The following is a 26449-nucleotide window of genomic DNA, read 5'->3' as shown; positions in this document are numbered from 1 at the left end:
CTCTGAGCAGGGTGTGAGGCCAGAGGGGCCGGCTCAGGGCCCACTGCACTCAGCACCTTGGACAGGTCCGAGGCAGCCCTGCAGGAGCCTCAGGTTCCGATGGGCAGCATGGCGGTGCCCCCACCCCGGCAGCCTGTCCTGTCCACCGGGACACCTCCTCCCTGGAGGCCTCCAGGGTGAGTGGCCGGAGGCACGGCACTGCAGTGGTGCCCACACCACTGGCCCTGCCTCACACTTAGTACCAACAGGCGGGTGGGCTGTGGGCAGAAGCTATGCACCCGGGGTGTGGGGTTTGCTATGCACCCGGGGTGAGGAGAGTTGTGGAGAAGAGGGGAGGGCCCCAGGGGGGCAGGAAAGGACTGACCACCCCGACTGGCATTTAGCCAGGTGGGTCTGGTGGTTGCGGAGCAGATAGGTGAGGGGTAAGGGCTGCCACGCAGACCACAAGGCAGCCAGGGCAGCAATCCAGGCAGAGGGGCTGGGGCTCAGCAGAGAGAAGTGCTCATCTACATGTGTCTTGAGGGTGGAGCCCACAGGCTCTGCCGATGGAGGGGCTGGTGGGGGAAGGGAAGGGGAGCAAAGGGAAGGCACGCGGTTTCTGGCCTGAGCCACTGGAGGAAAGGAAGCCCCATGTACTGAGAGGAGCAACTTGGGGCTAGGGGCTCAAGAGTCTAATTCTGGACCGGCGATGCCTTCAGACAGACCGGGGAAGAGGTGCAGAGCTTGGGCTTGAGTCTGGGCTTGAGGTAGAGGGGCGCCAGGCTGAAGACAGACAGACCAACTCCTGGGAGATGATGGCATTTAAAGCCTGGTGGTCCGGTAGTTAGGACCCATGCTCTCGCTGCCGCAGAACTGGATGTGATCGTGCGAATAGAGAGGGAAGAAGCCTGAGAAGCCGGCCTGGGCAGGTCAGGGAGAGGAGGTGGAGCGGCAGTGATGCGAGAGGAGAAGGGGAGCCTGGGGCTCTGGGAGTGAGCGGGGAGGGAGTCCTGAGCCCCGAGCTGCCCCTTTGAACACTGCATGTAAGTCTCTCAGTCGTGTCCGACTCTGTGCCACCCCAATGGACCGTTGCCCACCAGGCTCCTCTGTCCATGGGATTCTCCAGGCAAGAATACTGGAGTGGGTTGCCATGCCCTCCTCCAGGGGCTCTTCACAATCCAGCGATCAAACCCATGTTTTCTATGTCTCCTGCATTGGCAGGTGCGTTCTTTACCACTGGCACCACTTGGGAAGCCCCTGAGCTGCCGATGGGTCATGTCAAAGGGCACCTGAGAACTGACCTCAGGTTCAGCAGCATGGAGGTCACCCCCGACCCTGGCCAGAGCTGCTGTGGCCAAGCCCGGGAAGGAGGGACTGGGTCCATTGCATTCCAGAGCAAACGGGAGGGAAAGACCGGGAGGCAGCATGTATAAATAACCTTTTCCAGGATTTTTGCTAAAAATGGGGAGCAGAGAAATAGGGCGGTAGCTACAAGGGAAGTGGGGTCAGGAGACAGGATGTGTAGCTGCGTGCTTTTATGTCAGTGAGAAAGATCTCGTAAAGAGAAAATGTCAGGCTGCAGGAGAGGAGGCTGGAGAGGTGCTGGAGTGACGGCCGCGGGCAGGAGGCCAGGCTGGGCCTCGGCTGGGAGGGGGTGCTTCACGCAGGGGGCAGGCGGGGGGGCACGGGGCCCGCGGGCCCAGGTGCAGGTGGGCGGCCGCCGTGCCCAGAGCCTGTGGGGGTCCTCTTTCTCCGTGAGAGCAGGAGCAAGGCCAGCAGCTGAGTGTGCAGAGGGAAGGAGGGTGGGCGCTGGGAGTGGGGGTGCGAGGCGGTTGCTGGGAGAGAGGTGGGGCTGGACGGCAGGAGGGATGCCGTGGAACCCTGGCGCGGAGCCCCCCCTGCAGCCAGGAATGTAATGGGAGCGTCAGCCTGGTTGCGTTGATCCCCAGCTCTGCTCAAGCTCAGCTGTGCGGGTGCCCGCAAGGAGCAGGCAGAGAGCTGGGGCAGGGGGGTGCCATCAGATGAGAGAGGGCCCAGGGCAGGAGGGTGTGGTGCAGGTGTGATGCTCACTGCAGAGCTGGATGGGGGCGTGAGCAGGGACAGGGCGGGGAGGAGGCAGGACCGGCTGCAAACAGTGGACTACGGTTCTGCCCACAGAGTGCTGGAGTCCTGGTCCCCAGATCACGGTCAGCACTGGGCTACAGTTTGGATGCTGGCAAGGCACGACCACCGCATGGGTGGCTGAGGGACACGTTTCTCAGAGAGGCATCTGGGGGGCTGAGGGGCCAGGAGAAGGGAGAGATCGCCCATGCCATGGCAGCAGAGGTGGAGAGAGGGTCAGCGTCCAGGCCCCCAAATCCACGGGGTGGGGGGAGGCTAAGAGCCCTCCCCGTGTGGGCAGTGGGTGGGTAACCTCCTTTAGTTATTGCCGACCACGTGGCATGTGGGGTCTAGTTCCCTGACCAGGGATAGAACACACGCCCCCTGCATTGGGAGCACAGACTCTTAGCCCCTGGTCCACCAGGGAAGTCCAAGAGTTTGTACTTCTGAGGACCTGGGACTCGCCCTGGGCTTTTAGGGAGGTGGGGGAGGGGCCGGAGAATGAATTGCAAGGGATTCGAGGAGTAAGGAGGACCCTGGCCCACGTCCCAGCTCAGGGTCCATGGGCTGCAGGACAACAGGAAGGAGAACTGTCAGGGGATGAGGTGCTCACCTGCCCTGCCCTGCCCTGCCCTGCTGTGTGACCCTGGGGAAAGCCCCCAGGAAGAGGTGGGGTGCCCTGCCCTGCCCTGCTGTGTGACCCTGGGGAAACCGCCCCCCCCCAGGAAGAGGTGGGCTGCCCTGCCCTGCTGTGTGACCCTGGGGAAACCACCCCCCCCCGAAGAGGTGGGGGCACTGCCTTCTCTCCCACATTCTCAGAGCCCGGCTGCCATGAGCACCCCCTTCTCCTCTATCCCGACCCCCTCCGCGTGTCTCACCTGGAGTGGCTACAGGACACGGGGGCAGACCTGCCGGGCTGGGGTCCCCAGAACAGGGGGAAGCCATGTCAGCAGCCTGGGGTCAGGCTTGTTTACCTGGCTGCCCAGGAGACTGGGGGAGGGGCCTTCTGGGGAGGAGAGAACCTTGCATTTAAAGTGACCCCACCCAGAAGTGCCCTGGGGCTCAGGGGAGGGTCAGCAGGCACGGGGGCCTCTCCCCTGACCCCCCATGCCTCAGCTGGCCCTTCTCAGGAGCCGTGGGGAACCCCACCCTGGTGCTTGGAGACCTCCATCCTCACCCCAGTGACCCACCTGGGCTAATCCCTCCCTACTGACTCTGAACCTTGGAGCCCGGCAAGGGGCTGGACAGCCTCCAGCTCTCCTCTGGAAGCCCTGGGGAGTGTGTTTTAGATCCACTAACAAAACGACGGGGGCCACACAGGACACAGAGAGTACCCCTGTGTTCCTCAAGCTGGCGAGAGAGGAGTGCACGGCTCCCTCCTGTTTACTCCCGTGTGAGCCCACAGCCCAGCTCCTGACCCACGACGGCCAGGTGCTCTGGGCACAGGCACCTGGGGACCGTTTCCTCCATCAGGGAGCCCTGGGTCCCGAGTGCCGGTGGCAGCCCTGAGAAGCGGCGACCCAGAGCCCAGGTGGCACTAGTGGTTAAGAGGTAAAGGGTGGTAAAGGGTCCTCCTGCCAATGCAGGGGACGCAAGAGATGTGGGCTGGAGCCCTGGGTGCGGAAGAGCCCCTGGAGTAGGAACTGGCAACCTGCTCCAGCGTTCTCGCCTGGGAAATCCCATGGACCGGGGAGCCTGGCGGGCTACAGTCCATGAGGTCACAAAGAGTCTGGCACAGCTGAGCACACACACAGAGCCCCGCCTCCCACCCACCGGTGCGTCTGGAGCCCCTGGCCAGGAAGGCGCGGCCTGGGACCTGGGGGTGGCCCGGTGGGCGGGAGCACGGCCAGCCCTTGGGCCTCAAAGGCAGCCAAGGGATGCCTGTGTCTCACAGACCGGCCTGCTTCCCAAGGTCCTGTGCTGCAGCCACACGGGCCACCGGACGCCAGCTGTCAGGGCAGACGTCGTACCAGCTCAGCGCAGCCCGGTGACCCTGGGCGGCCGCTTGCTATCCGCATGGTGGGGACAACACAGGAGAAAAACCAGACGCTGACATTCTACAAATGATCACTGAACACTGCGGACAAGACAGGCCTATTAATAGCCACTCAAGCCCTGCGTAATAGGGTAACTGCCAAACCGTGGTAACAGAGAGCAACTTCAATAAGGTGGTGCCGTCCAACCGTCCAGGCCCACCTGCAGCCATCCAGCCCGTCCAGGGCCCCAGGGCAGGCCAGGCTCCTTCCAGCTGTGACTCCGCCCCTTGAGGCGTGGTCTCATCCACTGTCGTTCCCATCTCCTCAACCAGGAAGAGGGTGAAGGACCCTCTCCGGCCAGCAGTTTCCCTGGTAGCTCAGCTGGTAAAGATTCCTCCTTCAACGCGAGACCCTGGTTTGATTCCTGGGTCGGGAAGATCCCCTGGAGAAAGGATAGGCTACCCACTCCCACTCCAGTAGCCTCGGGCTTTCCCTGGTGGCTCAGATGGTAAAGAATCTGCCTTCAGTGCAGGGGACCTGGGTTGGGAAGATCCCATGGAGGAGGGCATGGCAACCCACTCCAGTATTCTTGCCTGGAGAAGCCCATAGACAGAGGAACCTGGCGTTCTGCAGGCAGAACCTGGCGACCATGGGGTCGCAAACAGTCGGATACGACTAAGCGACTAAGCACAGAAACTGTACACTTCACTTCTCAAGTGCCCGGGAGAGAACGAAGTCACCTGGTTGCTCCTGGCTGCAACGGAGGCTGGGGAATGTAGTCGCAGCTGGGCAGCCGGGCGCTCAGCGTTGGAAGGGACAGCTGCTGGCCGGCCTGCCTCCCTGTTTAGGACAGACCCAGCACGCAGTAGTCCCCCTGAAGCATGTTGTACTGTCTGCTGCTGCTGTGAAAATCACCACAACGTCAGTGGTTTAAGATAGCATCACAGGGATGCTACCCCTACGGCTCCCGGGGGGAACCGTCCCCTCCCTCTCCCTGCTCCTGGGGGCTGCCAGCATCCCTTGGCACCCACCCCCCCAACCCCCACCCCCGCCCCTGTGGGCACATGGCCTCCTCCTGTTCTGTCTGTGATAAAACTCCCCCTACCCCTCTCCATAACTATGCATGTGGTTGCTTTAAGGGACCACCCAGATAATCCGGATAATCTCCTCATCGGAGGATTCTTAACTTAATCACAGCCACAAAGCCCTTTTTCTTTGCCATATAAGGTAACAATTACAGGTTCCAAGGACTGGAACATAGCTCTCTTTGGAAGGCCATTATTCAGCCTAGCTCCAGGCCCTAGGGAACAGGGCCTGTTCCTGAGCCCCAGAGGCTCCCGGAGATGACCACTTAACCTGAATCACCCTGAATCACCCAGGGCTGGGAACTGAGGGAGTTGGCATGGAGAGGGGAAGAAAGAAGCAGCCTGCGTAGCAGGACAGGAGCTGGGCTGCTGGGCCCTGGGTTAGGCTCCCGGGACAGGAAGAGCCCAGCGCTTGGGAGTGGGGCAAACCCATAGTTCCCCAGCCCCCACCTCGGGGAGCTCACAGCCTAACTGCACAGAGGGTAAAGGTCAAGTCCATGAAACAGACACCGGTTGGGATGAGGATGAGAGAGGAAACTGTCAGGGACCCGTGGGGTGGCAGCGGCAGGGGTAACCCCCGGAGACCATCTCGTGGTCAAGGTCAGCCTCTTGGAGAAATAACACTGACGCTGAGAGTCAAGACGGATGTCACGTGGAGGGAGGGAAGGAGGGTCTGAGGACGGGCCCCTGCAGACACCCTAGGGCAGCAACGAGCACAGTACCACGGAGCTGAGAAGCTGCCCGGAGGGGCCAGGCAGCTGCTGAACAGTGAGTCAAGGGAGGGACACCGAGGGATACTGGGGGCCTTCTGCAGCCTGGGGTCCCCACCCAAGCGTTTCTGCCTCCTCCATCTCCACGTTCACCTCCCTTCTCAGCAGCTTGGCGCCACCCCCCCACCCCCCTCCTCGCCGGTTCCTCCACTGCACAGAGGGAAGGGCAGAGTGAGGGGGCCAGGCTGAGCGTGGCGTGGGCACAGGCTGCTGGCTGTGGGCAAGGGCACCCGTCGAGGAGGAGGGGCGGGCAGGCCCCCGCAGCCCAGGCTCCCCACATAATCCCCTCCTGGCGCTGCACCACCTCTTGGTTATTTTTAAAATCTCATTTTCAGAAAGTGGAGAAGAAAACCTCTTTCTTTGGCCTTTTTCCCCCTTTTTTTTTCTGTGAAAGATTAGGAGAGAGGTGTGGAGGGAGGAGGGAGCCTGGAAGAGCGGGAGGCACCTCTGGCAGCATGCCCACTTGGGCGCCAGGGCCTCTGCTGACTGCCCCCCAACCCCGGCGGCCCTGGAGACATGAGGCGGGACCCCTCCTTGGGCAGCCAGGTCTCAGCTGCTGCCTTCGCCCAGTGGGCGCGTTGTCGGAGCCGACTTTACACTGGAGCACAGCAGGGTGGGGGCTCCGGGTGTCCACGCTCATGGGGTGCAGGGCCTGTGGGGAGAGAGGGCAACAGAGATCCGCCCCTGGGCTGGGAGGCTGGGGAGCGGCAGAACTGCCTGGAGCAGGGCCGGGTGGAGGGCAGGGAGGGTTCTAGAGGCAAGGACTGCACACATGGGCAGAGCCCGGTGAGCCTGGGTGGCTGGCAGGACATGGGCTGACCTCAGGGACCAGGGAGCCCGAGGGCCCATCAGGCCCAGGACTGGACTCCCAGCTCTGCTCCTGAGGCTGGGCCAGCTGTCTGCCAGCCTGCTAAGTCGCTCCCAGTTCTAATCCTATGGACTGAAACCCACCAGGCTCCTCTGTCCATGGGATTCTCCAGGCAAGGAGACCGGAGCGGGTTGCCATTTCCTCCTCCAGGGGATCTTCCCGACCCAGGGATCAAACCCGCCTCTCCTACACTGCAGGTGGATTCTTTGCCCCTGAGTCGCCTGGGGAGCCCTGAGCCTGCTATGCGGTGGCTTAAACACCTCGGGAGGGTGTCAGGTGGTCTGATGGAGCCACTGTGCTCCTGGGAACCCATCCTCAGGGGCGAGAATGTGTCTGCTGGTCACCTCCCATCAGAACCTCAGCCGGCACCACTCCACCTCCCAGAACTCAAGAGTTCCTGTTGAACCAACCTCTTCAGGGAGAATAAATGCTCTGGGAGCCCAGAGAAGTCAGGAGTGGTGTCTCAGAGGAGGTGACTTGGGCTGGGGTCCCCAAGGGCGAATAGGAAAGTGCGGGATTTTCTTTAGGAAAGCAGGGGTGTGGAGGGGAGGAAGTGACACCAGGTGAAGACCAGATTCATGTGCGTGCGGTTATGGCTGCAGGGGCAGGGATGGGCCGTGCACGGGGAGAGACCGGGCTCAGCTCTTGATGCAGTGGGGATTTATAGCCAAGGAGCAGGACGGAGGGGGTGGGGGCAGTCAGTGGATGGAAAAGAACTAGCAGGAGGTATCAGGGGTAGGGAGAGTCTAGCTAGATCCACCTACCAGGGTTCTCAGTGGAGGCAGGCCAGGTGCTCACACCTCACCTGGGAGAGAACAGAGGATGAGGACCCTGAACAGAGGCAGGGGGCGCGGGGCAGGGGACATGGGGGGGGGGGGGTTGTTCTTGCTAGAACTGCACTTTATGAGGAAGAGTAAGGATGGGCCCAGGAGAAGTTTCCGGAGCCTGGCTAAAGTTTGGTCTAGCAAAGACTCTTTGTCAAGGGCATTCCAGGAGGAAGGCATTGCAGAGCCTCAGAGGGCTGGCCTGGCTGTGGCTGGGAACTGAGGGGGTTGACATGGAGGAGGGCAGAAAGAAGCAGCCTGGGAAGCAGGGTAGGGGCTGGGCTGCCGGGCCCTGGGTCAGGCCGGTCCTCTCTGGGGCAGTAGCAGCAGCCTCCTCCCCTAAGGGTCCAGGCTGGAGCCCGCGAGCCGGAGTGTGCCAGGGTCCTGGGCGGTGGGATGCTGAGGCCCTCTCCCCCTGACTTGCCATCTGCGCTCAGAAGGGCTGTGGCCCCAGGCGAGCCCATCTCTGCAGGAACGCCCCACCGCCCGCCCCTCGGGTCCCCCGCCTCGAGTCCTGCCTGGGCCCGCAGCGCCATCTGCCGGCGGGACGGAAAGGCTTGGGCGAAACTGGCCCAAGGCCCCTGGGGACGGACGGGTATAACACTAACCCTAACCCTAACCCTAACCCTGCTGAGTCGCTAAGAGTCGGACACAACTGAGCGACTTCAATTTCACTAACCTTGCGGAGGCGGGTGCGCGATGGTCCACAGGCCTCGTGCTCACCCTGGCGTGAGCTGTGAGGGCCTGGTTTTGAACCTGGCTTCAGCGTTGGCTGCTGGGTGACCTCCAGCCAGTTCCTGACCCTCTCTGAGCATCATCCCGATCGCAGGGAGGTGAGCACACCCAGCCTCCAGATTACTGTGAAAAGTGGCCATGAGGCTGGGAGCACACACGCGGCAGAGGTGGTCCCCCCTGGCGCTGAAGGTGCTCCCCAGTTCCTGAGAGGTTCATGGGGAAAGCAGGTGGGCGGCATGACCCAGCCGGAGACCTGCAGCCCTGACATCTCACCGTTTTCAAACGTGGTGAAGGGTAGCACGAGATGGACAAGGATCAAACCCCAGGTCACAGTGTCCCCTGGGGCTGGCACCTGTCCCCACAGGAGGCTCATCCACTCCCACCCTAACATCCAGCCCCCCTTGGACCCTGCAGGAACAGGAGTGTCCCCCCCCCCACCAAGCAGCTCATCCATTGTCCATCTGGGGCTTGCTGGAAAGTTCTTCTGTGGAAAACCTGCCTCCCTGTAATCCAGGTACATTCCAAGAGCCCAGAAAGTCCATGGAGAAGTTCTGGGGCCAGGACCCAGGAACCAACCCCCGCCCCGGCTCATCCCCTGGGGGCCAGCCTCTCTCTGTACCCTGCTTTCTCCTCCCTTCTGCCTGGAGCCCTAAGGAGGGGTGGGCAGCTATAGAGAACCCCAACCCGATGCTTCCCTCTTGGCCCCAATTCCAAATTCCTAAGGGGAGGAACTGGTTGGCCCACCTTGCCCGGTCAGCCTGGTCAGTGTCCAACAATGGTTCACCAAAAAAGAAAGAAACCAAAGGCCCTGATTGCAGCATTGCCCACGACCGTGGTGTAAAGCCTCCCACCATGGCTGGTCCGCTGCTGCCCCTGTGATGGACGGCACGCAGAGTCTGGCAGAGATGCGCGATGCCACCCCATATACAGACAGAGACACATAGATGACCTCTAGGACACAGGTGAGAGTACAATGTATGCAGCAAGCAAGAAGCGATGAGCTTGGGGCACGTGTTACCTCTGTTTTCATTAGCGTCCCTTCCACCGTAGGCTGCTGTGGTGGTATTCAACAAGTAACCTCAACATTGCTGCGCATTTAAGCACTAATCACACAAGTCTGTAGGCCACCAGACAGAGTGGCTATAGGGGGCCACCCTGGAGGCGTGGGGGCCCAGCCCTGAGAAGGGTCACTGTCGACAGCTGTTCTGGGAGCTTTGTGGGATCCAGTCTCCCAGGGACCCTCCGTCATGATTCATGGACCCAGTTTTCAACAGTCCCTTTCACAGTGCTGGAGGATGGGAGAGGGCGGACCGGGCTACGAACAAGACTGCCCCACATGCCCCCATCAGAGTGAGCTGAGCCAAAGGCTTGGGGGAAACCCCATCCCCCAGCTACCTGGATGAGCAGGACCCTGCCCCCCCCTCACTCTCAGCCTCAGGCTCCTCCCCACACAGGGTGCATTTCCAGGAGCCCCATCTCATGGGACATCCTGAAGTTAAGCTGCAGTTAGCCCTGGTGCAGCTGCCCACCGAGTCAGACAGCCATGCTGTGTTGGGCACCCATCTCTTACCAAGTCCCTTTCAGGGAAAAGTGATTTAAGTCTCAGAACCAGCTGGGGAGGGGGCATCATCAGCCCCTGTTTCTAGAGGTCACAGCCTCGGAAAGGTCATCTGCCTGGCAGAGCCAGAGCGGTGGGGCTGACCCCCGGAGCACCTGCAACGCCCCGAAGGCCTCGGCGGTAGGCGGTTGCTGTCTGTTGACTCTGGTTTCCTGTACGTGGCTAGGGTCCCATACGTGTGTGTCTCCAGGACACAGGGGCTGCGGGCACAGCACAGCTGCGAGGATGCCTCGAGATCAGGGCCGGCTGGGCTGGGGGTGGGCACCCACCAGCAGGTCCAGACACCAACCGTCCGCTGCCTGGGGCCTCCTCGCCCCTCCACACGGGAGGACCCTGAGGCCTCCGGCAGCAGACTCTGCTGACAAGGGTCCCTGTTGGGAGCCCTGGTCTGTCTTCAGGACCCAGCTCCCCTGTAGCCATGCAATTGGACCAGGGGACCACAAGCAGGCAGCCGGCCGCGGACCTGCCCAGAGGGCTTCCCCTGGGAGGCCATTCAGTCCCAGCTCCGCCTGCTTCCGGCACGGAGCACACAGTAAGTTATCCGTCACTGTGGAACAACAGCAGGCTCGGGGACTTAAGACTCCACGCATTTACTGCCTTGCAGCCTCTTGGGTCGGGAATCCAGGCGGGCTTTAGCTGGGCCTCCTGCCTCGGGGGGTCTCCAGGGTGCAGCATGGTGTCAGCTGGATCCACAGGTGTCCGGAAGGAGACAACTAAGAACCAGAGGTGGAGGGGCACGCCAAGGACATAGGTGTACACACACGTGTGCACACACACACACGGGCTGTGCCCAGGACACAGTGCTCGATTCCACAGCCCTGTCTTTGGCAAGGTGCTGTGGGTGCTGCAAGCATTGTGACCTCAGGGGTGAGGTCAGGGCTGGCTGGGGTGGGGGAGGGAGAGCCCAGAGATAGAGCTGCTCAGCCGGGCATGAGGAGGGAGTGGGCAGCACCTCCAGACTGCACCCCAACATGGACGCGCAGCATCCAGAAAAGCCACACAGCCATGCGAGCACAGACAGGACCTCCTCAGCCAGGTCCCAGAACCCCAGGTCAGCCCAGCGCCGGGCAGGGGCCCCCCACCGGGCAGGGCAGCAAGGGGCGGGCCCCAGGGCCTGGGCCCAGGACGGAGGGGTCCTGCAGTGTGCCGGCAGCCGCCTGGAGTGGGAGTTGGGGGTGGACTCCCACCTGGCAACCCTCAACGTGGTGGAGAGGAGGCTGGGGGGGGCAGGGCAGGGCAGGGCAATGGGGTGCAGGGAGAGGGGGGCTCGAGTTCCAGCACGGCCTTTGCCGTTACACTGCCTGTGGCTGCCGATGCTTGTGGGGACCAGCGGTGTGAGATGGAGTGGACGGATGGACAGACAGTGGGCACGCTGTCCCTCTGCTGCCCGGAACCTCAAACTCGCCGAGAGGGCGCAGCAGCCCGTTTCCTAACAGACTTGAGGGATGTGCACAAAGGGAAGGTCCTCTGTGGCCTTTGGTCTGGGGTCCCCCGCGCCCCAGGTGGGCGCAAGGGCAGCTCCATCTCCTGAGTTCAGCGGCAGGTCAGAAGCTGGTGGGCAGCCTCCCTCTCCGGGTCCCCAGCCCCCCAGGCCCACGGTGTGCTGCGTGGGGACTGGGCCACGTCGGCTCTCCAGGCTGTCCCTGGGGGGGGGTTCCCAGGTGAGGTTCTGGCCTGTGCTTCCATGGTCGTGTGTGTCCCCGAGGGAGCTCTTCTGTTCTGCACCGTCGCTTCTGCCCACGTGCTCAGGCCGGTCTCCCCTCTGCCGCATCTCCCTTCACGTCCAGGGCAAGAAAGCACTCCCCCTGCAGCTGTCTGCTAACTGTGTTCCTATTCTCCTGTCTTTTAAATACACTCAGTCCTGGTCTCCGCGGGACTGGGAGGCAGGTTTGGAGTGAGACACAGATCTCGCTTGGGGCTGTGGTCAACCCTGACCGACCAAGCCCCCTCCAGGGTGCAGGAGGGGCCAGGCTCAGTGTGAAAGGCTGAGCCCTCCAGGAGCAGCATGGGGCTGGCTAGTTTTCTGAAAGGCCGTAGGAAGGAGGGGGCTTCCCAGGTGGCCCTGGTGGGTAAAGAACCCACCTGCCAATGGAGGAGACTTAAGAGATTCAGGTTCGATCCCTGGGTCAGGAAGATCTCCTGGAGGAGGGCATGGCAACCCACTCCAGTGTTCTTGCCTGGAGAATCCCATGGACAGAGGAGCCTGGAGGGCTGCAGTCAATAGGGTCACAGCGAGTCAGACACAACAGAGATCCAGTACGCACGTAGGAAGGGGGACCTTCCAGGAGGGGCCGTGTGTGTACTGAGCCCCAGTGGTCACACCCCTGGGATGCAAACTTTGGAGTCAGAGCCAGCCTGAACAGACGCTGTCCTGCAGAGGCTGGGTCCTGGGGTGGGTCGCTGAGCCTCTGTGTCTCAGCACCTCATGGGGTTGCTGTGAGGACACGGCAGACAGGATTAAGCTCCTGACACAAGCCCATCCTCGTTGGCAACGGCGGGGGCTCTGATGAGGTGGGCAGTGGGGCGAAGTACAGCCCGGGAGAACCCCCTGCTGACCACACAGTCACTGGTCCCCGGAGAGGCAGAGGTGGGGAGGGGCAGAGGGAACTCAGGCTGGACATGGCCAGGGAAGGGACAGGCCCCCACGCTCCAGGCGGGAAGGCCAGCTGGGAGGGGAGCTGCAGGTAGCAGCTCCAGGTAGACGGGAGGATGGTCCCGCTGTCCAAGGCTGACCTTGGCTCCTCCCAGGAGCACACCCCCAGCAGCATCCAGTCAGTCAATCAGTCACTGGGCCTTTGCCCAGGGCCTTCCCTGGGATGTGCAGGGGACCCAAGAGACAGGCAGCACACCTCCAGGGGGACTGGGAAGGAAAAGGTCCAGGGGTTGGTCAGTGGAGCCGCCAGGGTTCCTGTGAGTTCAGGGGGAGCCAAGGAGGGCCATCAGTCATCAGGGAGCCGGAGGACACACCCCCTACTCTAGGATGCGCTGACCATGGTGAGCAGGCTGAAGGCGACTTCACGTGGCCCCCACAAGGGGTCAAGGAGGATGGGGAGGGGGAGGACACATGCCCTGGGCAGACAGGAGAGCGGAGGCCCAAGGTCAGCCGGAAGGGCTCGGGCAGCTGGCCCGGTGCAGAGGCTGCAGAGGACAGACCGCCAGGATCCCAGTGAGCTGGAAGGGCTGGACCCAGAAGAGCCCGGCGGGGCTGATGGCTGCTCTGGACACGTCACTCTACCGTTCTTTGCACAAACATTTGCTGAGTCCCTGCGAGGAGTACCAGGCCCGGTTCCAGGTGTTGGGGACACAGCTGGAAATGAGACATGAAGAGCCCTGTCTCCTGGCTTGCATTCCAGTGGGGGAGACAGCAATAAACACTAGACAGGGCCCAGAGGATTATACAGGGCTACAAGGTGGAAAGGGCTGTGGGAGGAAATCGGCGGGTTAGGGAGTGGAGAGTGCGGGGCGAGGGCCAGATTTTAAAGAAGCTCATCAAGAAAAACGCAGCTGAGCAAAGAAGTGAAGGGGGGCGAGGGGCTGAGCTGAGCAGTGCTCTGGAGGAAGGGTTTCGCCAAAAAGGAACGGCTAGTGCAAAGGTCCTGAGGTAGAAGTGTGCCCGGCGGGTTCAGAAGTAGCGGGAGCCCTCTGCACCTGAGGTGGGTAGAGTGAGCAAGAAAAAGCCAGAAAAAGGGACTTCCCTGGTGCTCCAGAAGTTCAGACTCCGAGCTTCCACTGCACGGGGCATGGGCTGGATCCCCGGTTGAGGAAATAAGATCCTGAATTCCCCCAAAGATCCTGCATCCCAAGGGGCATGGCCAAAAAGTAAATAAATATTTAAGAAAAAAGGAATAGAAGGAAATGAGATGAGGGATCATTTTTGTTATTTCTTTTGTTCTTGGTTTGTGTTTTTTTTAGCTATGTTGTTGTTCAGTAGCTAAAGTATTTCTTTCTTATTTAAATGCAGTAAAAATTCACCCTTGTTAGTGTCCAGTACTACAAATTTTTTCTTTTCAATTAATTTAATTTTCTGGGGGCCATGCTGCACGGCATGTGGGATCTTAGTACCCTGACCAGGGATCAAACCTGCGCCCCCTGCAGTTTTGCTGCAAGTCCCAACTGCTGGACAGCCAGGGAAGCCCCAGTTCTAGATTGGGACTCATCCAGCGGTGTATCCAATACCACACACAAGCTATGAAACAGTTCCATCTCCCCCTGCAAATTCCCCGTGCCCCTTTTCATAATCAATCCTCCAGCAACCCCGCTATCCCCAGAAACCACTGATCTGTTTTCTGTCTGTATAGCTCCACCTTTTCAGAATGTCACAAAAATGGGACAAGGCAGCACGTTGCTTTGGGGGTCTGGTTTTTTGCACACAGCGTAACGCGTGTAAACCTCCTCCATGTGGCCTCCTTCGTCAGTCCCCCCTCTCGTTACTGCTGAGTAGAATTTCTGTGGGTACTGAAATAAAGTGCAGTTTTTTTTGTGCGTTCACCAGTCGAAGGCCATTTGGAGTTTTTCTGTTTGGGGTTATTATAAAGCCACGGTAAACGTCTGTGTACAGATTTTTGTGTGACGTTGTCATTTCACTTCGGTAAATGCCTAGGAGTAGAGCAGCTGAGTTGGATGGTAAATGTAGGTTTCACCTTCTCAGGAAGTACCAAACTACCCTCCGCGCTGGCTGTGCCATTTTGCATTTCCGCGGGCAACGATGGAAGCTCTAGTTACTCTGCCTTCCCACCAGCACTTGGTATTTTCTGGTTTTTCTTTGCTCCATTCCAGTAGGTGTGTATTGAGATCCCACTGTGGTTTTAATTTGTTTCCCCCGTGGGGAATGGTGTGGAGCAGTTTTTATGGGCTTATTTGCCATCTGCTTTTCTCCTTTAGTGGGATGTCATTTGAATCTTTTTACCTGTATTTTCTTAGGTTGTTTGTGTTTTGTTCATAAGGAATTTATATATTTCAGGCTTAGTCTTTTATCACGTATGTGATTTGAACATTATTCCTCCAGGTCCAAAGCTTATCTTTTCATTTGTTGTAGCTGTCTTTCAAAAGGCAGAAATTCTTCGTTTTGGTGAGCTTATTTACCAGTTTTTTATTTTATGGATGGTACCTTTGGTGTCACACACGGGACTGCTTTGTGCAACTCAGGATCACAGAGATTTGCTCCTACATGTTCTTCTAGAAGTTTTAGAATTGTAGGTTTCACTTTAAGTCTGTGATCAATTTTGAGTTAATTAATGTTTGTAGTGAGATATAAATTGGGGTTTATTTTTCACATGTGCTTATCCTGGTATTGCAGCAGCGTTTATTGAATAGACCATCCTTTCTTAATTGAATTACTTTTGCACCTTTACCATAATACACGTGGGTCTTTTTCTAGACTCTATAGTTTGCTCCGTGTGGTTATATTTCTGTGCTTTCGTCAATACCGCACTGCGCTGATTACTATAACTTTATAATAAACCTCCAAATCAGCAGTATCAGTGCCCCAATTCTTCTCTCGAAATTGTTTGGCTATCTTCATTCTTTTACTTTTCCATAAAAATTTTAGAAACAATTTGTTGGCTACTACCAAAAAAAAAATGCTTCTGGGATTTTGATGAAAATTGCATTGACTATTTAGATAAATTTAGAGAAAATAGACAACAATATTGAGCCTTCAATCTGTGAACATGGCATGTTGCTCCATTTATTAAAGTCTTTGTTTCTTTCAACAGTATTTTATATTTTACAGTATATAGATCTTACAATTATTTGATAATTTATACCTAAATATCTCATGATTTTTAGTGCTATTGTTTATAGTATGTTTTTATTTTAATTCCCAGTTCATTGCTGGTACACAGAAACATGACTGATTTTTGTATGCTGACTTTATATTTGCCAATTTGCCGAATTCACTTTTTAGTTCTGGTAGGGTGTCTTTTAGATTCTTTGGAATTTTCTATTTAGATAATACCATCCTCTCGGCCTCTACAGCACCTCCCTCCGTAAACACACGGGGCCATTCAGATGCATACACCCAAGGTCTCTTTTCCCTTTCAGAATCTCCTCCCACATCTCTGAATTCACAAAGAACCAGTCCTACATGACGGGACCTCAGAATTCTGCCCATGGGGACAGACAGAGGCACCCCACCACCATCCTGCTCTGCAGGTCACAGAGCAGCCAGGCCGCCCTGATGCCCAAGGAGCACAGGACGTTCATCGAGGAAGCCTACAACGCAGGTGAACCCCGGCCCCGGGACTCGGTTCCAGCAGACCCCATCAGTCCCTCCACCTGAGGAAGTCCTGGGGACCAGGGCCAGAGTAGAGGCGTGGATCTGGTGCAGCTTTCAGCAGGGCCTCCCACGCATCCTCTCTGGCCTCTTCACACCTCCTGAGACACCATCGGAAGCCCAAAATGCCCTCTCTCAGCCCTTCCCTCCACCCTCCTCCAACACCTTTCCCACCCTGGAGCCTCAGCTCACACCTGGCCCTCTTACTGGAATGCTTCTCCCCTCCTTCAAAGGATGGCCTGCCTTCATCCTTATAGGCAAAGCTAAAATGCCACCCTCTCTGGGAAGCCGTCCTGACTGCCTCTCTGTCTTAGGATTTATCACCCCTCCACTCACTGTGTGCCCAGGGCCTTTTAGACAACTTCCCCACAGAATTCAAGTCCGCTGATACTGGGTAGGGCTCTCCTGGGCTGGAGGCTCCTTCAGGACAGAGCCAGGCCCTGACTCCCCTTGAGCCGCACACAGTCTTACAATAAATGAACACCACTGCAGGTTGGGTGACTGGATGGAGGATGAAGGGGTGAGGAAAGAACAGATGGAGGGATGGAGGGATGAATGCTTAATTTATCAACAGATAAATTAAGGGTGGGTGGATGGGTAGATGAATTTTTAAATGGGTGAATAGTGAGTAGATGGATGGATAGATGGATTTAGGAATGGAAGGTCGGATGGACCAAAGGTGGATAGATGGATAAATTTATTAATGGATGGACTGATGAGTGAGCATAAGGATGAGCAGGCAGGTGGGTGGACCGGTGTGGATTGATGGATAGAAAGACATGGATAAATGTATGGGTGGATGGACAGATCGACAGACACATGGATGATAGATGAATGGGTAAATGGATGGGTGAAAAGAAGAGTGAACCAGTGAATGAATCGAGTACCGCACGAGCGAGCGAGGATGGATTCCCTGCTTGCTTTCTTGCTTCCGATCTTCCCTTGAACCTCAGAAGGACGGGCAGAGCGGTTAGGAGCCCCAAGATCTCCCAGTGTGTCCCCAGCCCCAGCCCTCCCTGCCCGCCCCCGCCCCAGCCCCAGCCCCAGCCCCAGCCCTCCCTGCCCGCCCCAGCCCCAGCCCCAGCCCCAGCCCTCCCTGCCCGCCCCAGCCCCAGCCCCAGCCCCAGCCCCAGCCCCAGCCCTCCCTGCCCGCCCCAGCCCCAGCCCCAGCCCCACCCCTCCCTGCCCGCCCAGCCCCACCCCTCCCTGCCCGCCCCAGCCCCACCCCTCCCTGCCCGCCCCAGCCCCACCCCTCCCTGCCCGCCCCAGCCCCACCCCTCCCTGCCCGCCCCAGCCCCACCCCTCCCTGCCCGCCCCCCGCCCAGCCCCGCCCAGCCCCGCCCTCCCTGCCCGCCCCAGCCCCAGCCCCCCCCTGCCCGCCCCCCCCGCCCGCCCCGCCCTCCCTGCCCGCCGCCCGCCCCCGCCCCCCCCCCCCCGCCCCAGCCCCGCCCAGCCCCGCCCTCCCCTGCGGGTGCACCGTGGCCCCCACTGCGCACCCACCCACACGCCTTCTGCCTCAGCCATCTGCTTCAAGCTGCTCCGGGACCTCAGCGGTTCAGACTCCCTCCACCTGAGGTACATCATCAAGAAAATCAAGAGCATGGCGTACGGGGCCCCCAACCTGGTGCTAGAAACCATCCACGACTACTTTGTAAACAACCAGCAGGTGAGGGCTGTTCGAGCCCTTCAGGCCGGGCGTGGAGAGGGGAGGGCAGGGCTAGACCCAAAGCAGGTTCAGACCTTGGTTCCTCCAGACAGCAGAGCCATGAATTGAGGCCAGTCAGTCTCCCCATTGGAGAAGGCAATGGCACCCCACTACAGTACTCTTGCCTGGAAAATCCCATGGAAGGAGCAGCCTGGTGGGCTGCAGTCCATGGGGTTGCGAAGAGCCGGACACGACTGAGCGGCTTCACTTTCACTTTTCACTTTCATGCATTGGAGAAGGAAATGGCAACCCACTCCAGTGTTCTTGCCTGGAGAATCTCAGGGACGGGGGAGCCTGGTGGGCTGCCGTCTATGGGGTCACACAGAGTCGGACACGGCTGAAGTAACTTAGCAGCAGCAGTCTCCCCATGTGTCCAGCGAGCCAGCAGCGGGTGGGTGGAAAGTAGACCAACATGTGTGGACCATCCTCTGAACAGGCTCTCGATAAACTATCATGATTCTCAGAGATGAGAACGCTGAAACTTAGAGGAGGAAAGTGATTCGCCTAAAGTCACAGGGGAGGGATGGTTGGGTGGATGACTAGGGGAAAGCTCTATCTGGATTTTTTAATGAATGGATGAACTGGTAGAATGCTCTTCAGACCCCCTGGCAGTTCCCTGAGGATGGGGACAAGTGTTTACTCATCTGTCTCTGCAGAACCTAGCTCAGGGCTGTTCACAAAGGTGTTGCTGCATGGATGGCCAAGTGCGTCCACTATGCTATCTCCTCGCTGGCCTCTTTAGGCGCGCCTCCCCCACCCCCACTGTTGCCATGGCGACTCCCCACTTAATCAGACCCAACTCCTCCCTGAGCCTGTGTCCACCCTGCCGCCCACAGATCTCCACCCGGCACAAGTTCCGGCTCTTCCACGTCCTAGGGGCAGTCATTGGAGCCAGTGAGTCCCTGGAGGAGGCCTGGGAGAAGTCCTTCATGCAGCTGGCCCTGGAGAACATGACCAAGTCCACGGTGAGTCTCCCCCCACCACCCACCCCCAGCAAATAGGCCATTCCACAAAGGCTTCCGGGGTGCAGGCAGCTGCTCCAGGGACCCAAAGAATGCTGGGAATGCCCAGCCTTGTGGCTGACCAAGCGATTCTGCCCATTTTCTCATTTTCTTACCACCAGCCCCTTCAGAGGGACAGCCTCATGCACCCACTTTACAGCAGAGAAAGGTGAGTCTCAGAGAGTTCTTGGCGGTCTGTGCATCCCACCCATTCCCCAGGCAGTGCCTCAGCCCTTGGCTGCCTGCCTCTGGGTCCCCGCCTATTGAAGACCACAGGTTTGGACCTGGGCTGCACATCCCCCAGCAGGTGGGGACAGGTGCTTCTCCGGGTGCACAAGCTGGTCCAGGACTCACAGGGAGAGCAAGTGCCTCCTGGCGCCTCCATCCTGCACGACGCCTAGCACGTGCCTGGCTCTGGGTCCAATTTAGCCTCTGTGCTGGGCGGTCCTGCATCCTTTCAGCCCAGCTGCTTGGGTCCTTTGCCTCTGGAAGACGCTTCCCTGATTCCCCAGGACATCGTCCCCTGTGTTGCTCTGTACTAGGCTTCAGGAACGCCTGACTCTCAGACCCAGAGCTCTCCATAGCTCCTCATACTCTCATCCCACCTCTCTTTTTCCATCTCTGTCCTTCGTTCTCCTGTCTGAGGAGCCATCATCTTCCAGATCTTTGACTGCATTTTCTATGTATATCCATGAGCCTTTAACTTTCGAGAGATCTTGGTCTTTGTCCTCAGAAAGTTCCCACTTCATCCTGTTAATAGCTTCACAGATGCAGTGTCTTCTCTTATCTCTCAGGATATTAAAGGGACTGTTTTGCTTCAGGTTTTCTCTCTCTGTTTGGCCTCTGTTTCCTCTGAGTAGCTTTTCTCTGGGTTTCATCAGGTTTGTGGTTTTGGCTATGGTTTTGGTCCCTCCCGCATCCGTGGCCTTCTCTGTGTGGCCATCTGCCTGTGCTTAGGAGCTGTTGAGGTGCTCTGGGCACACAGGTGGGTGGTGAGGTTGAGGGTCCACTGCAGAGTTATGAGGTGAGCCCTCTACTGTCCTCTGCGTTTCCCCTGTCCCCATATTAGCACCTCAGTGACATTCCTCTCGGGCCATCCAGATCTCCCAGGGAAGCCCTGATATGGGGCGCAGCCCCGTGCAGCAGAGTGGAGAACCTGACCCAGGAAGCGTCTGTCCTCTGCACTTGCAGGCCTGGCCTCCCTGCCCAGAGACCCTCAGCCTGGCCTCCAGAGACCCTGCGGGTGTGCAGGGTGGGGGAGGGATCTGGGCGCTTGACTACTTCGCACACACTCCGCCCTCTCCCCGGCCTCCCTAGCTGTAAGCATCTGGGAGACACACCCCCCAGGATTTCTACCAGATCACGTGTGGTGTCGGTGGAGGCCAGTTCTCAGCTTGCCCTACCGCCAGCTTAGCACTCAGCCCAGTTACCTCAACCAGAGGGGTGGGCTATCACCCTCGGTAAAAATCTCCTAAATGTAGAGTACTTGAGGTCTTTTCCTGAAAGAGCAAAATCAGATTCAACCCACCATCTCAACAAGAAGCCCTCATAGTCACCCTTTCAACAAATCATAAATGATATAACGATTTCACATGATGACTCAGACAGCACTGAGAAAAGCCCTAGGTGTGGCAACACAGTGCCGGACGGTCTGAGGCTGCCCCTCGAGTAGAGCATGGTGGGCCTGGCTGGGGAGCAGGGAGGGAGAGGGGGCTGGCCAGCTGGGCCTCTGCCCCTGAGACGCTGACACTGACTCCTCAGGCCAGAGATCTCGGGACTCCAAGGCTGTGATGTTGTCCTGAGCTCCCAGGAGTTCCGGAAAGAGGTGACATCAAGTAGAGCCTTCAGGATGCGTGTCCAGAGTGTAGGCTTTGGAGCGAGCTTTCAAAATGGACTAGCGTTTGGATAGACAGGGCGAGTGGGCAGTGTTCCAGGCGGGAGACACAGCATATGTGCAAAGGCTCAGCAGCAGGGACAATGACGATGGGTTTCTGGACCAGGAAGAGGCCCAGGGATGTGGACATTCACGTGTGATCCTGAGTCCTGGGGATAAGCCTCACCTTCACCTGCCCGCTCTGCGTGTCGGGCTTCCTCAGCTGGTCTTCCATCCAAAACCTGGGTTGACAGTAGCTGTCTTACCCACCAAACCAGACCCCGTGTGCGAGATGTCAAGGCTCCATCTGACCACCCGCTCTTCCTTTCCGCCCCCCACCCAGGAGCTGGAGGAGGCCTACCAGGACGCGGCCAGCAACGTGCTGGTGGCCATCTGCAGGCACTCGTGGCAGGTGGTGGCCCAGCACCTGGAGACCGAGGTCCTGTCAGGCGTCTTCCCGCACCGCAGCCTCTTCTACGTGATGGGCATCATGACCTCTGATGGTATGTCCTGCCCTCGGGGCCTGGGCCTGGCCACCCTCTGTCCGCAGGCCAGCAGGGGGCGGGGCAGGCCGTGCAGAGAGCAGGAGGGGGCCGGCAGGGCTGCTGACCGCAGGACACACTCGGGACCAAGCATCAGCTGCACAAGCCAGACGGCCACAGGCTGCGGCCGGACACCCCCACGGCCCATCTGTGCTGCCCGTCCCGACGAGGCCACGCTCCTGCCCTCGGCATTTCAGCCGCCCGCCTGGACACAACCAAGGCGGAGTGAGGAGGCTCCAGGAGGAAGGCCTGCACTGCCGCGTGGTCCGTGGTCCTCTCCGTTGGTTCCCGGCAGACAGCCAGCCCGAGCTCACAGACTATGCGACAGGCCTGGGTGCCCAGCTGCACGTCACAGGCCCGGGAGGTCCATACCTCTGTGCCTCCCCTGTGGCTGCTGCCTCTGAGCCACTGGAAGGGCCACCTTGGATAGTGGGGGGTCTCAGGACCCCTGGGGAGGACTCACGGGGGGAGGTCTTACCAGGATGAGGCTCAGCTAACACTCTGAGTTCCTGTCGTGTGCCCAGCTCTGCCATCGGGAGCTCACAGCCTCACCAGGGAGGCAAACTCCACCTCTCATCAGTCCCTCACTCATTCATTCACAAGCATGAGCTGAACTCACTGCTGCCCAGCTGGGGAGGTACTTCTGCCCTGGTGGCCATCAGGGAGGACTTCCCGGAGGAGGCAGCCAACTCTGAGCCATGCCTTGCATGCCATGAGTAGGGGTTTGAGGAGGAAATGATGTGAGCACACCTCGGGACCTTAGGGAGGAGCTAGTCAACAGCCTCAGTGAGGGTGGGGGCGGGGGGTTGAGGTCAGGGGGAGAAATGGGTGTGGCAAGTCTGCTGTCTCCAGGGCAACCCAGAGGGGAGGCCTCAGAGGCTGTGATGGGAAGAAGGCTGGGAGGAGACAGGCCTCAGCTTGGCTCAGCTTGCCAAGCCACCTCCCCTGGAGCTGACAGGCTGGGTGGAGGTCCCTCTGTGCCTCGGGTCACCTCTGAGACTCCCCCAGAGCAATCCCCTGTGTGGCCCCTCTTTCTGAGGTTGGGTTTCCAAAGCTCCCTAAAGGCTTTCCAGCCCCACAGTGTGCCCCTCTCTGGGCCTTGTTTTCCCACCGTTGAGGAGATCCAAGGACATCCCAAGGGGCCATGCCCAGCAGGAACCCTCTATACCACTGTCAGTGAGCCTGAGGCCCAGAGAGGGAAGTTGACCCACCTGAGGTCACACAGCATGGATGGCAGGACCACGACTCCAGCCCAGCGCTCTGGACCCCCAGGTCCAGCTCACCATCCTCGGAGCTCACCCCTCAGGGAGCCAGACAAACACAGGACAATGTAGTCCTGACTCAATCATGACCAAGGGATGGGGGACACGGAGCCCAAGACCCAGCCCTGGCCGTGGACCCAGGACCTGGCCTCCAGTGACCACCACCTCCACTCTCTCCCCCAGAGAATCTCTTCAAGGAGAGAGAGAAGGCTGGCTGGGAAGAGCAGTTGGCCAAGGTAGGGAGGGAGCCCAGCCACGGGGGCCTTCTGCGGGGATGATGGGGGGCGAGGGTGGGCACCTGCTCAGCCCTGGGAGGGCGGAGGAGGCTCAGGACGGGAGGCGGAGGGCGGGCAAGGCTGGAACCGAGGAGCAGAAGGGTCCCTGGGAGTCAGGATGTGGACCTCTCTCTAGACACCTAGTACTCTAGACCCTGGCAGGCCTGGATTCAAGTCCAGCTTCAGCCAACCACAGCTGTGTGTCCTGGGTGACCTACTTTGCCTCTCTGTACCTTATTTCCTCCTCTATCAAATGGGGATGAAAGTACCACCTCCAGTGCTTGCTGTGAAATGACAGGCAATAATCTACACCATGTCTGGCTCTGTGCGTGGCAGACAGGAAGCCCTCACTCACTGCATTAGTTATTATTATCATATAGTAGCAGCAGAATGGTTGTAATTAAATAGCATTTAGTGGAAATAACACCACCAGCAGCAGCAATACAGGTAATTAATAGAAAAATAAGACAGAAAATCACTAAGTACATAGAAGACTTCAACATAATTAACCAAATTGATCTAATGGACATTCTTTTCAAATATAAATGGAACATTCACCAAGACAGATCGTTTACTGGGCCATACATCAGGTGTCAATAAATTTAAAAGGACTGAAATCAAACAGAGTACATTCTCTGCCCAGAACGTCCATTAGAGATCAATACCAAAAATATATCTGGAGGAATTCCAAATATTTGGAAATTAGACAACACTCTTCTAAATAACCCACAAGTCATAGAAGAGATCACAAGGAAAATTAGAAAATATTTTGAAATAAATGGTAAAGAAAGCACAATATGAAAATTTGAAAATTTGTGGGGCTCAACAAAAAACAATGCTTAGAAGAAAATCATATTTGTAATGCCCATATTAGGAAAGAAAAAAGATACAATCTACTATCTAAACTCTGTTTTAAGGAGCCATCCCCCAAAGTGAAAATTAAGCCCAAAATAGAAGAAAGAAAATAATAAAAAGTAGAGGAAAAATCAAAAAATTTTAAATGGACAATAGAGAGTGAATAAAATCAAAAGTGGGTTTTTCAAAAATATTAATAAAATGATAAGCTCTTTGATAAGCTGATCAAGAAAATAAAAAATATTCATTATCAGTAAAGATGGAATATCACTGAACAACCTTTAAACATGGAAGAGTAATAAAATATGATTCCAATAAATTAGGCAATTTATGGTGAATAAACAAATTCCCTAGAAAACGCAAACCACAAAATTGACAAGAGAAGAAACAGAGGATCCGAGTAGCCCTGGATAAAAGAAACTGGAGTCATATTTTGTAAACCTTCCCACAGGCTTCGCTGGTTAATTCTATCACAAGTTAAAGTGTCAGTCACTCAGTCATGTCTGACTCTTTGGGACCCCATGGACAGTAGCCTGCCAGGCTCCTCTGTCCACGGGATTCTCCAGGCAAGAATACTGGAGTGGGTTGCCATTCCCTTCTCCAAAGCATCTTCCCAACCCAGGGATTCAACCTGGGTCTCCTGCTTTGCTGACAGATTCTCTACCATCTGAGTCACCAGGGAAGCTCATCACAAGTTAATGCAGAAATAATACCAATTCTGTCCAAATTCTCTCAGAAAATAGAGGAAGAAGGAACACTCTGGAAACCATCTGATGAGGCCAGCACAACTCCAACACCAAAGCCGGAAGAAGACATTACAAGAAAGCTACAGACCAATATCTTTTATGAGGATGAACTCAAAAATATTCAGCAAAAGATTAGCAAGAAAAACCTGCCCTTTTGTCCACCCGCCTGGAATCTCTCGCATCCCAGAGACCTTGTCAATAGGTGTGATTCTCGAAACCGCTGACGCCTGATAATGAAAGTCCACCTGTCACCCTCTCTGAAGGTTCAGAGGTGGGTCAGAGTTCCAACCGTCGATCCAGCATTGGGTCTCCGGGCAACTCGCCCTCATCCTGGGTGGAGAGCCAGGGGCTCTCGAGAAGTGGAACCAGGCTTCTTGTGAACAACAAAAGACACCGTTACCGCTCTCCTCACCTAGGAGAGGGTCTCAGAAGCTCTGTGCCAGAAGAAGATGGAGACCACGTGTATGTTTTTATTGTAAGTCCCAGGATCACATTGAGGAAGGCTCTTCACAGAGCAGGAGGAGGAAACGAGCGTCTGTGGAAGCCCTGCCACTCATGCAGCTAATGGTGAGTGAGTGACGCCTTCCCACTAAGATCAGAATGAGGCAAAGAGGCCCACAGTCTCCACTCCTGGTCAACATTGGACTGAAGTCCTAACCGGGGCAGTAAGGTAAGAGACTGGCAAAAACAGATGGATGGATTACAATAGAAAATGAAAAACCGTCTTTCCTTGCAGACAACATAATTGCATACACAGAAAATCTCACAGATTTTTAAATTCTGGAACTATTAATAACTAATAATTGAATTCAGCAAGATCTCAGGATATAGAATCAATATGCAAATGTCAGCTGAATTTCTGTGTACTAACAATAAACAATTGGAAAATAAACTTCTAAAAAACTATGATGCGGTCACATTAAAAACATGAAAGACTCAGACAAATGTGGGCAAGATCTTTACAAAACACTGCGAAAAGAAATTAAATAAAACCTAAATAAATACAGATAAATGATCATGGATAACAAGAGCTAACAATGTTAAGATGTCAATTCTAAAAATTGATTTGTGTATTGCCAGTATGATGCCAACCAACTTCATTATAGAATTAAAATCTATCATTTAAAATTTTATATGGAAATTGCAAAAGACCTGGAATAGCCAGAACAATCTTGAAAAAGAGCATAATTATAAGAATTACACTAGCTGACTTCAAGATTTCCTATATAGCTACAATCAACAAGATAGAATTGACAGAGATAGAATAGAAACGCCAACATAAAACCACACTTACGTGATCGATTAATTTTTTTTTTAATGGTACCAAAGCAATTCAATAGGGAAGGTCTTTTGAACAAATGGTTCTGCAACAATCACCTATCTGAGGGGTTAAAAGGAACTTTAATGCCTGCCTCGAACCATTCACAAAAGTTAATTTGAGATGGGCCCAAGGCCTAAACGTTAAAAAACAAAAAAAACTTCTTGAGGGAAACACAGGAGAGAATCTTACGTTTATCTTGGGGCAGGTAAATATTTCTTGGAACCCAGAAATCACTCAACATAAAAATATTTTTAAATGGATAAATTGGATTCCATCTGAATTAAAGCTTCTGCTCATCCCACAAGTGGAAAAAGGGAAATCAGAGACAAGAAGAAAATATTCATGAGACACATCTCTGACAAGGGATTGTATCCAGAATAAGTGAAGAAGTCTTCCAAAACTCTGGGAGAAAAGACAAACAGCCCAACTGCAAAAGTGAACAGAAGATTTCAGTAGGCATGTCACAGAGGAAAGCAGATGAATGACCAAAAGTCAGAGACACAACAGTCAGCATCTTGAATCCTCAGGGAAATGTCAGTTACCATCCGGGAGCAGCCTCCACCCACCCACGGACAGACTTCAAAGGAGAAAGAAAGGCTCGGCCAAATGCTGGTGGGGAAGTGCCCGCTGCAGATGGGAC

General features: G+C 56.6%; 1 protein-coding gene across 1 annotated transcript in view; it reads left to right on the top strand.

Moving 5' to 3' along the window:
* The window catches only part of MROH5 (maestro heat like repeat family member 5), a 56267-nt gene continuing 45858 nt past the window's right edge, over positions 16041-26449 (top strand). The window contains 5 exon segments of the mRNA XM_018058106.1: positions 16041-16179; positions 17750-17895; positions 18771-18899; positions 21152-21311; positions 22796-22848. Of these exon segments, the coding sequence (XP_017913595.1) occupies positions 16041-16179; positions 17750-17895; positions 18771-18899; positions 21152-21311; positions 22796-22848 (627 nt within the window).

The sequence above is a fragment of the Capra hircus genome, chromosome 14, assembly GCF_001704415.2.
Source record: "Capra hircus breed San Clemente chromosome 14, ASM170441v1, whole genome shotgun sequence".
Classification (NCBI taxonomy): domain Eukaryota; kingdom Metazoa; phylum Chordata; class Mammalia; order Artiodactyla; family Bovidae; genus Capra; species Capra hircus.
This window is presented reverse-complemented; position numbering and strand designations above follow the sequence as displayed.